Source organism: Silurus meridionalis, chromosome 22, assembly GCF_014805685.1.
Source record: "Silurus meridionalis isolate SWU-2019-XX chromosome 22, ASM1480568v1, whole genome shotgun sequence".
NCBI lineage: Eukaryota > Metazoa > Chordata > Actinopteri > Siluriformes > Siluridae > Silurus > Silurus meridionalis.
In genome coordinates, this window is record NC_060905.1 from 5,004,892 (window position 1) to 5,016,770 (window position 11,879).

Sequence of the window (11,879 nt, forward strand, 5' to 3'; positions counted from 1 at the left end):
TTGAGTTTGATTGATAAATGACAGAACGCTTTCCTGTTCAACACTGCATTAAGTCACATTCAAAAAGTGATTCAGTTTGTGGCTTGTTTTGGTTCCACAGTTAGGATTGTTTCAGTTTCAGTGTCAAGGTATCCAGATCATGATTAAGATAAGGGATGGCAATACGTTTATGATGATTGCAAGGAGATAATTTTATTTTTTTTAATCATTTGGTTTGTAGACAATAAATAATAGTAAAGAAATCTACTGGGGGTTTTTTTGTCTTTTCCTGTGTTTTTCTGACTTTTTTGTTTTGCGATCCACGACCAAAAACATGCCAATAGAACCACTGGTTATGCTAAATTGGCCATAGGTGCAAAGTGGTCCACTTGGAGCTACTTGAACTTAGAAAAATTAATGGTTGAAATAATTTAGGAAAGAAATAAACGAGAAATGATCAGTGAAAAGAATGTTGAAAAAACAGGCTAAACCATTAAAGGAGGCTTTAAAGGAGAATGTTCAATGCAAAGCAGAACAAAGAATAAAAGTTAAAGGAGCTGTCAATGCTCCTTAAGGTAAAACTCAAACCAGTGTCTACACATCAGTGGCTGAACTAGCACAATTAAACCAGGTGATGGCGATGTTGCCAAGTTATTCAACATGATTAAAAGATTTCTAGTTTTTATCTCGTTGGTCTATTTCTGGTTTATGGGAAATGTTTAAGTAAACAAGAGCTTAGTTTAATTGACATAAAAGAAACAATGCTCTAGATGCTTTGGCAAGATTCCCACCTAGTGGACAGAGTTAAGAGCTTTTGTACAGTCACAAAGTAGCTAAAAGCGAGCTCCAAGTAAACACAAGTGTTTACTACTAACATAAATTTAGTGTGACATGTAATGTTTAAGGGCCTCTTTGTTGCATTCTAACAGGCCTGATTTACTCACAACTGTTATGGAAACACAGCAAGCTGCAATGATGATTACAAGCAATCGAACAGAATGCAAAATAAAGTCAACTCATCCTATTTACACAGGTCATAAATTAAGTACACAGCCACTGGCACCTGTCGCACCAGGGGGGGGTTAAAGTTTTAGAGTTTTAAAGTTGGCTTTGGTGAACTGTAAGCCATACAGAGTCAAACAATGAAACTGTGGTGGCTAGAAACTAGTCTTACTAGATCGGACTGGCTGGTCAAAGTAAACCCACTGATGTATTTTTTTTGAGTCATGCACTATGATACACAGAATTTCCTGTTGCTGTTGAATGAGGCATGGAATTGTTTCCTGTTCACTCATCCGATTTGAACAACCACGCAATCAGGATGCACAAATAGTCCAATCCAGTGGTTCTGAATGCATTTCACCTGGAGCAAGTGTAGAAAAGAAAAACATTTCTGGGAAAGCAACACAAATCCTCCATGACATTGGGTGAAGGAAAAGATGATCAAATTCAGAAGGATTGTGAGATGGAAAAAAACTGTAAAACAAGCAATGAATGTGGATGAGGATCAGAAAATCTGATGAAGAACAGCTAGTTTCATCAGACCTGAGATGAAAACATGCACATAGAACATGATGCAAAGTTAAAAGAGCAGTCAATACTGAGATAAAACCTGAAGCAGGATTTGCACTTCAATGGATGAATGAGCAGAATTGAACCCGGTGGTGTCGATGTGGTCCAAGCGCTCAGTGAGAGAATCATTCTTCTTTAAGCAGCCATGGAGCCTGCATCCATCCTGGAGTTATATAAAAAAAGAAATTGTTCAAATTTCTTGCATTTTTAGTACTAAATATTTTAACTCATAATCTCTAGTTGCTAAATTATTCTGTGTTTTATATTAAAATAAAAAACCACACAAAAAAAAAAAAACGTGAGGAGGAAATGAAAGTCCTGTTTGAGCAGATGTACTGTATGTGATGCGTTGATTTGACGTGAATGTCACACAGGAAAACATAGGCGTAGATGAGATCTATCTGTGCAGCAGAGTTTGACAAAAGGTGTGAGTTACTGCACTACTACTGAGCAAGCAGACAAATTCAGCAATTTGTCTTCATATTCTGAAGGTAATTTATCTAAGTTAATTTTTTTACTTGGGGAAAAGGTAGGTGATGATTTTTCCAGATCCTACTCAGTACTGTATTTAATATTTGATCATATTCATAATATTTAAGATTTAATTCTATTGAAATTGAATATACAAATGGACAAAATTGTGTTAAAGCAACTTCACATTCTACATTACACAACACTATTCTGAGGGATGTATGGTGTAGGAAAAAAAAAACATTTATTTCTTTATCTACAAGAAAAACAGGGGTGTAAACTTTTGAACAGCATTTGTTTTTAAATTTGTAATTGTTTTATTTAGCATTGATGTATCAAGCTAATTATATTTACATTTTTCCTCAGTTGACCAAATAATAATCACTGATCATTCGGTTCAAAGGTTTTCAGACCTTGTTGCATGGTGCCCTCTTCAGAATAAGTAAACATTTGCACGCTTTGTAATTGTGTGTTTGTGTGTGTTTGTATGAGTTTGTATGAGTTTTAATCCCCGTGTGTATAAAAGATGGTTCTTATGAATGTAGATGTCAAATATGTAGAGGTTACTGGAAAATAATAATGTGCAAATAATGTCCAGTTCTTAAAAAAGTTTAATTATAAAGAATGGGCAGTTTACGTGCTCAAAGACAAACAAGGGACTCATGAAGAGCTTTTGCAAAACATAAGAACAGTCATTGATCATCCACGTAACAGCGTGGAGTATTAAGAATCAACATGTGTACACTCTTGATCTGGTTTATTTGTGTCAATTCGGTAATGATCTTGTCTTTCGAGTAAACATCTTCCGTGTGAAAAGAAAATTCAGAGCATAATAAAACAAAGGACTCTATCATACTACAGTTAACACCCAGGAAGCATGATTTCTCACATTTAGGTAGGGCAAACATAAAACCACAACTGTTGAATTAAATGCGTACCTTGATTTTCTATTTCCCTGTTTAGAGCTCAACAGTGTATCTATTCATAGTCAGGCTGCTGTAGCCAAAAGTTTGGTCTCTTGTACCAGTTCCAAGCACAAGTTTCAATGGTGCCAGCTGCGAAAATCTTGTTCTGTGGACAATATGAAACATGTGACCCCAGAGTAAAGCACAGGGGTGGATCAGAGACGGTTTGGCCTACAATATCATGGCATTCCCTATGCCCACTATTTATTCGAGATGGGCACGTCACTACCAAGGGCTCACGGACCATTATAAAGGACCATGTGCACCCAGTGGTTCAAATACCATACCCTGAATGTGGTGCAATGTATCAGGATGATACATGGAAAGACTGGTGACAGAGTGGTTTGATGAACATTAAATATTAACATCTCCCATGGCCTTCACAGTCACAAGATTTAAATATTAGTGAACCACTTTGGTGTGTTTTAGAGGATCATTTTGTGACTTGCAAGAGAAATGGCTCAAAACCCCCCCTGGCCCTTTGTATCTGTCATGTTCAAGACAAACTGATGCTGTATTGGCCTCAAAGGAATTTCTGTCCAACCCCCTTACTTCTTCCAAGCTTTTGTTCTGTCACTCATGCTGCAGCGTAAGACACTTTGAGAAATGCGCTGTCCACCTTCTTCCACATACATGCGTTTACAGATGCACATAACTGTCTGCTGTTGCTGTAATTGACAGCATTTAATAACAAAGTGAGAGCCAATTTCTTAACTTTGCCCCTAGCCAGGGCATTGTATAGATTTTAACTCTCTGGATGATAGCATGAACGCTTTTACTTTTTCACCTCCAAGGAGCCCTTTTACTTTCTGTCCTTTTACTTTCTGTTGGCTCACAAAACCAAAGTGACAGATAACCTTCACCTTGTCAGGAAGAAATGAAAGTAAGTTACCAGAAGTGAGACTTTCACGTCCATGCATTCTTTTTCAGTTTAAAATTATTTTTAGGTTTTGGGTCGACTATGAAAATGTCTCTCCCAGATAGTAATAATAAAGTGATCTTCAAGATTAAATGTATAAAAAAAATCCTGAATGAAATATCATTACTATGTAAGAACAAAAAGTCATGGAATGTGATTTAAGGCCAATATAAAATACATTGACCTTCAATGTAATACTTTTTTTTTTCATCGAGGACATCACACCTTAACTGCAGATCTTTCTTATCTCAATGGTGGAATCTTTTATGGATTTGTTATCTAATAGTTGCTTATCTTTTTTTTTTTTTTTTAGAAAAGTGCATTTGAAAAATAATTAACATCAAATACATTTTTATTTAAAAAAAATGCAAAATTGCTAATTTAAAGCAAGATCCAATTGATTTAGTATGTAGGGTTAGTGGTCTTCTGCTGTTGCAGGCCATCCACTACAAAATTCAATGCTTTGTTCAGGTTGGGATGTTTTTCTGCTCAGCACGGATGTTAAGACCGTTTTTTTTTTAGTTACTATGTGTATCATTTCTGGCAGCTCTATTCATTCTAGCCATTTCCTCTGACCTCTCTTATCACTGAAGACCTGAAACACGATTTAGAACAGCAACAACAGTGCCCCAATCTTGTTGCGCAATACAGAAGCATTCAGTGTCATGATTTTAATATTTAACGGTGAACTTTATGCCAATTTCTATTATAAGGCATATTTTTTCAGCAGTATTATCAAATCTAGCTGTCTTTATTTATATTTTAAATCCCATTTCACCAGTGTAAACATAGCATCTAACAAGTAGATGATAAACCCTATGCTACATTATGCTCCCTCCTAATGTCATAGTGTATCCAGGAGTAAATTTACCTTAATGACTTGTGATAGTGTTGCAGCTAAATAAGATAAGGGTAACATTTTATGCACAAGATCTCATAAGCACTGCATCCCGATGGGACGTCCTGAGGTTTGAATCTCAGAGTCAGTCCCTGTCATGCAAAGAGAAGAAGCATAACATATCCAAACTTCTGTCATTTTCGTATAAATCCCAATACCTGTACGTTTTTATTATTCATATACACATTTTACACTTCAGTGTCTAGCATTATTTATTTGTAATGGACTGTGGTCCTTATTCCTAAGAATTGTGAAAGTGCCAGCATTAACAGGGGTGATGATCTGTGAGAAAATGACAATTCAGCTTCAATTGCATGAGTGCAAGCGTCTTTCTACTATTTTACATCACAGGCTTTGCGACTTTATCACGTAGGGTTTGTGACCGTGAGAAAATAAATAGAAAATCTTAGCAAGTTGCATGTTTCATGTACACAATTACACCATGATATTATTCAATTCACAATATCAGGATTAGCTCATTTCAGGTTTCAGTGAGCTAATGTGCTTGTAGTATTAATTGTTAGCTTGTGTCTGTGCGTTACATAACGATTATATGTTAATAATGAATTTATTTTTCACAGCACAGTGCTTAGTTCTTTTTGAATTAGTTATTCTTTGAGTATAAAATGCTATTTTTATTTAATTATTTATTTTATTTTTTTTTTTTTAAGTAAAGTAAAAAAAAATAGTTTTATGGGATTTCTTTTAAACTAAGCTCTTAACAGCAGCCCATCATTACTATATGCTTGCTCTTAGTTTGATGTGTTTAGTAAACTGGGTTTAAGGAGTGTTTTTATGATGGTTTGTTCGATTTATGAGTCATAAAAAAATGCAATGAAAATGGGATGAAATGGAAAGAGACTGTGAAGAGATGAAAGATTTTATAAATGCGTCAGTATGTGTCATCTGGGACCTTTCCACCTATTCTACTCTTCCTCTGAGTGTGTGTGTGTGTGTGTGTGTGTGTGTGTTTTGTAACAAGACCTGAATGCGACAGACTTCTGTGTTGCCAGGTCAGCAGTTATGTCGCCTTACTGTTTTTTTAATGATCTTTCTTTCTTTCTTTCTTTGTCTATGTCTAATATCTATACTCAAAGTACTATACAAATGTATATAAGTATGTGTGTGTGTGTGTGTGTGTGTGTGTGTGTGTGTGTGTGTGTACAAGCACATGCTTGTTTTTTAAATTTAATTTAATGTAATTATTTACATTTGTGCCTATTTAGTAAATTACTCAATTTTATCAGTATAATAAAAAAGTGTATTGCATTACTTTCATTTATTCTATTTTAATTTAGTTGTATTTTTTATTTAAAACAAGCATGCATTATATGTAAATAAATTGTAAAAATTAAAGTGTTTATATTCACAAATGTTAATAGTAATAAATCTGCGTTAATAAAAAAACGGCAAGCGATTTTGTTTTGCATTACTTACCGCTAACTGGACCGAAATTAAACCACAACCACATACGCGTGCGTGTGTGTGTGTGTGTGTGTGTGTGTGTGTTCAAAACTTTGTGTACACCTAACCATTGTATTTGCATGTTGAACATCACAATCGAAATTATTTCTCATTTTCTGTAAAATAAAACAATGTTGTTAAGAGCATTATAAGTTATATATTTGTTTTAAACTTTACCAGTACTGTATATTTGTGGTTCACCTTCATTAACTAAAAAAGTGATACACTAGGTCTACCGCTAATCTGGCCTAATTGATTAGTTTCGGTGAATTAGAGCAAACCTGGCAACCCTGCGAGCTATGTAGACAGCAGTCTGAGTAAGGCATCTCGGGTCTGAGAGGTGTATTCATAGATATCAGTCTAAATATGTGACTTGCTATTGGACGTTGTTGAGTATTTTTGGAGTTATTTACTAAGACTCTTGCCAGTCTTTGGATCTTATTATTTTTTATATTTGAGCTAGTTCAGCTTCTCAGCTCCAGGTGCTGAGGCATTTCACTGAAGCGGCGCGTATAACGGTTTCCTGTAAAGAGTAAAAAGGAGCCTGTGTACTGAAGAGGGTCTGCGGATCAGAGTTACATCTGAGAGCCTCCTCTCTACATAGTAACACTGACGTGCATGCAAAGTGAAAGAAGAAAATTCATGCATTAAGTAAAAGGTAAGAGCATGCGTTCATATACACACGTGTGTGTGTGTTTTGGTAATTTAGTAATTGATTTATTTTTTGTTTCTTTTTTTTTATATTTATACTATTGTATGTTCTCTAACTATTCTAGGCAAATTGCAACTGATTAAATGCTGGGTGACAGCTTTATTAGAAAAATAAAAAAATAAATAAAAGAACAAAATGTTTTTCCATCTCTCAGGTTCAAACTGAAAATGTGAAAAAAATAAATAAATTTAAAAAATTTAAAAAAGAAGAGAAGAGAAGAGAAAAAAGGTCTGTACTTTCAAGGTCATTCTTTCATTCTCGGTTGTCACATTTAGGTGCATGCAATGTAATAAAAATGAAAGGGTCCACGTGGAAATGTGTGTGTGTGTGTGTGTGTGTGTGTGTGTGTGTGTGTGTGTGTGTGTACAAATGCATCTTGTGTATGTTCTCTCAGTATTGTAGAGCTGCCTGGAAATACTGATTTAATGCTGGGTAATGCCTTAATTTTCAAAATGAAAAAAAAAGAGAGAGAGAGAGAGAGAGAGAGAGAGAGAGAGAGAGAGAGTCTATAGGTCAGGTTGACTTTTGAGGGCTTTTCTCTACCAGGTTGTCTCACATTGCTAGCATTCTTTCATTCTACATAGTAGCACTGAAGTGCATGCAAATACTGTACATGAGAAAGAGAGAGAGAGAGAGAGAAAGAGAGAGAAAGAGGAGAGAGCCATTATCCTAGCCGTGGCATGATTTGACAGAAATTCTTGAGTAGAAATGGAAACTTGTTTATAAATGCATCTATTGTATGTTCTCAATATTCTACAGCTGCACAGCTGCATATATGTCAACTGCTTTCATTTTCCACACACACACACAAAGAAAAACAAAAAACCCATCTGCTTTTCCTTAAACAGCCAGAGAGATTTCCCTCCCCTACATATTTAATCTCAGCGCTCATTCCATAAAGATTACAGCAGGGGCAGCTTGTGTAGCTCAGCCCAGTGGTTTCTCCGTGCATACACTACTTTCCACTGCAGTATTCTTCTGCTCTCCAACAGCTCGTATTTCATTGTATGGTTTTACTGTATTAAAGGTTTTCTCAGTTGCTTTGAAACGTTTCTCAGATCAGGAAATTAAATTCTCAAAACTACTCGTTTAACCTCCACATCATTTAGTCACTTGTGCACATCATAAGAACATTTCTCGTTGCTTTGATCAAATTGCGAATGCGTTAGTCTGAAACTAAAATGTCTATTAAACTCTTTTTTGTAAATGTGACTTGAATGGATAAATTGTGCAGACGAATTTTGAATGTCACTAATGAAGGCGAGGGAACGGCATCAGATCAACCAATAATCAACTCGTTCTCTAAAAGATAAGATAAGATATACCTTATCTTTTAAAACAGGTCAAAGGTGAATCTTGTGAACTTTCAATTGGAGAGTGAATAAAAACAGAGCAAAACACAGAATTATACATTTTAAAATAGATGAACAACTAAGAAACAAACGAACACTGTACAGTTCAGTAAAAGTGTAAATCCTGTTTTTAATTTGTGCTGATGAAATTCAAAGATGATCGGTCACATTGTTCACTGTAATCACTGTAATCCAAACCACATGAAACTGTGCAGCGTCATACATGACAACATGACTAAACATTTTGATGATCGTGTTTGTGAACAATAACAAAGGGACTTTTTATTCTGATGAGAATGAGATGTTCATGGAGAGAAATATTTACTTTTAAGGATTTAGAGTACAAAAGTACAGGCTTTTGCAAGAAATCCAATGAGTTGTGCTGTTTGTACAAATTGTTTTGAGAAATTCACTTACTGGTTTGCAAATATTAAGGATGATTCAAGAAATGCTCCAAAGCAGCTGAGAAAAACTGTAATGAGAAAACCAATTTGAATGATCGTGGTATCAGGCTGCAACATAAAAAAATTAAGGGGGTCTAAATAGTTTCTGAATGCACGGTATATATAATACAGTACACACGTTTGTTTACGGCATATTATTTGTAAATGTGACCCAAGAAGCACCGAGGTAGAAATGTAGATAGATAGATAGATAGATAGATAGATAGATAGATAGATAGATAGATAGATAGATAGATAGATAGATAGATAGATAGATAGATAGATAGATAGATAGATGCTGTAAAGGTACAACAGGGAGAAGGTTATAAGTCTATGGCATTAAAAAATATTAAAATGCTGAATAAACAAGTCCACTAGATATATGTTTACGTATATATGAAATATTAGGCAGGATGTACAGTATGTAAGTTATATATAGATACACATACATATAAATTATGTATCTGTATAAATAATATCTTATGAATGTATATAATATGTAAATAAGGTATTATTGGGTGGAGCTTGGACCCACACAGCTAAATCTGATTCGTCAAATGCTCTTAAAGCATGCGTTGTTTTATTTCATTTGTGCTTTGTGTGAATTCCTATGCAGACCCCTGTAATTTGAGTTCAGTATTTTTTAGAATGCTGTCAGGCGCAAAGAACGTACTGGAAACCGAAGTGATTTCAACGATGGCCTTTTAATAAGGAACCAAAAAGGGCAAGGCAGAAAGCACGAAGAATAGCACCAAACAAGGGTAAACTAAATAACAGAGAGCAAATAACACACAGAATCTTGCACGCTAAAAGAAACCAAACGGAGTGGCTTTGGTAGTCCGCAATGTTCATTAGAATAAGCTGTAGAATGGACAATGAGCTTGTGGATAAACGGGGTTATTATAGTGTGGTGACTGATTTGGACCAATTTATTGTGGATGATTAGTAAGTTGGTAAGCTGCTTTGGAGTGATTGGAGGGTTTTGCGAGGGTGTGGCTGGTGGATCCCTGACAAATGCATAACATTCATAACTTGCTAACCTACTTGTCTTGGCAAACTATTTGAAGCAACTGGAAGTTTTTTATTGTCAGCTGATACCATATGTATAGCTGTACGGCAGAAATGAACTTTACATTTATTTTGCAGGAGACACCGTACAATGGCAGTGAACATGAGCAGCAGTGGCAGCTGTAACAGTTCATTCACAAAGGAACTGTTACCTCCCATCTACGGTGTGGAGATGTGTGTGGCGCTGATGGGAAACATACTGGCACTGTATCTGATAGTTACTAAGGAAAGGAAAAACTGGCACACTGGAGTGGTGTTTTCCTGCAACCTGGTCATCAGTGACATCCTGTACGCCCTCACTCTGCCTCTTCTCATCGTCTACTATTGGAAAGGACGAATTTGGGGATTTGGTAATGCTATGTGCAAAATAGAGCGCTTTCTCTTCACCTGTAACCTCTACGTCAGCATTTACTTCATCATGTGCATCAGTGTTAATCGATACCTGGCCATCGTTCATCCCTTCTTCACACGCAACCACATTCGACCGAAGCATGCCAAAATCATCAGTTTGCTGGTATGGATTTTGGTCGCAGGCTTGTCATCCCCAATCCTCTACTATTCAGGGGTCAAGAAAAACAGGTGTTCCTTATTCGCAGATTCGGAACATGAATATAAAAAGTTTGCCTACAGGGTGTTTCTGGCTGTTATAGCCTGCTTGATTCCATTTTTGGCAACATTTGCCTCCTATATTGGTGTCATTTGGGTGGTTTTCAAAAATGAGAATATAACATTGCTGGAGAAGAAAAAAGTGGCTCTGATGGTGGGTTTAGTCTGTGCTCTTTACTCCATCTCTTTTGTACCTTATCACGTTTTACAAATATGGCACTTTAAACTGAAAGCGGAAAAAAATCAAAATTATTATGTGTGTTACGGATACCAAGTGTCAAAGGCATTAGCCTGTGTGAACATGTGCCTCCATCCCATCCTGTATATGGCTGTGTTTGACAGTATCATGGCAGTGTGCTGCAGAAGGAGCTCAGATGAATCTAATTGATCTACCAAAACGTTTTGTTCTTTCAGGTTCTGATTATATTTGATATATTGATTTTTTTTTATTTTTTATATTTGATGCGCATGATCGAAAATGTATAAATAATGTACTGGATGTAAAGATGGGTTTTTGTTAACATAAACAGCTGCATACACATATTTACAAATAAACGTGATGAAAACCAAGTACCTTAGTATGGTTATTGTCTTTATAATGAAATTGTCATCGAATTTCTACGTCAAATACAAACAATTGATACAATTAAAGAAAGTTGATTAATTTCTTCTTTATAGATTCACAGAAGCTACAGTGATATAAATATGATCGTTGTTTTTTTCTAATACATTTATTATCTAAATATACATGTCTATTTAATATACACTACATTGCCAAAAGTTTGTGGACACCTGGCTATAAGTATGGTATGTGCTTCCTAAACATTGCATTCTACAATTAGTCCTATTACGCTCTTATAATTCCCTCCACTCTTCTGGGAAGATGTTCCACTAAATAGTAGAGTGTGCTTGTGGACATTTGTGCTCTTCAGACAGAGGTAAGGTGGCTTGGGGTCCTGTCAGTGTTCCAATTTATCCCAAAGGTGTTCAGTATGTGTGAGATCAGAGCTCTATAGCAGGCCAATCAAGATCTTCCTCTCCAAACCATGTAAAGCATATCTTCATGGAGCTCGCTTTGTGCACAGGGGCATTGCCATGCTGGAACAGGTTTTGATTTCTAAGTACAAGTGATACAAAGACATTCCATACAATTGTGTGCCTCCAGCTTTGTGGTAACAGTTTAGAGAAGAACCATATATGGCACGAAAGGTTAGGTGTCCCAATACTTTTTGCAACATAGTGTATTACTCATTCTTCTTTTACTTTATACTGAACACATTCGTCTCAATTTGTACATGAAGGATTCCAGTTTATATCTTCTTAAAGTCATTACTTAAAAAGTAATTTGATATTTGACAATTTATGTGTAATTTTTCATTTGGTATATTATGTAATGCTGCCAAGACACACTTCTTTGTTTACAGTTTCAT

At 35.7% G+C, this 11,879-nt stretch overlaps 1 protein-coding gene across 3 annotated transcripts; it reads left to right on the forward strand.

Annotated features, from left to right (window-relative positions):
• Positions 1-1,918: 1,918 nt before the first annotated feature.
• LOC124375985 (P2Y purinoceptor 11-like) lies at positions 1,919-11,019 on the forward strand. Of its 3 annotated transcripts, XM_046834827.1 has the most exons (3): positions 6,158-6,926; positions 7,135-7,208; positions 9,922-11,019. In XM_046834827.1, the coding sequence occupies exon 3, from the start codon at positions 9,935-9,937 to the stop codon at positions 10,835-10,837; it is 903 nt and encodes a 300-aa protein (XP_046690783.1). In that variant the 5' UTR covers positions 6,158-6,926; positions 7,135-7,208; positions 9,922-9,934; the 3' UTR covers positions 10,838-11,019. The 3 variants fall into 3 exon arrangements, with proteins under 3 accessions (XP_046690781.1, XP_046690783.1, XP_046690782.1); XM_046834825.1 differs by lacking the exons at positions 6,158-6,926; positions 7,135-7,208 and adding an exon at positions 1,919-2,042; XM_046834826.1 differs by lacking the exon at positions 7,135-7,208 and having other exon boundaries at positions 6,159-6,926.
• Positions 11,020-11,879: the final 860 nt, after the last annotated feature.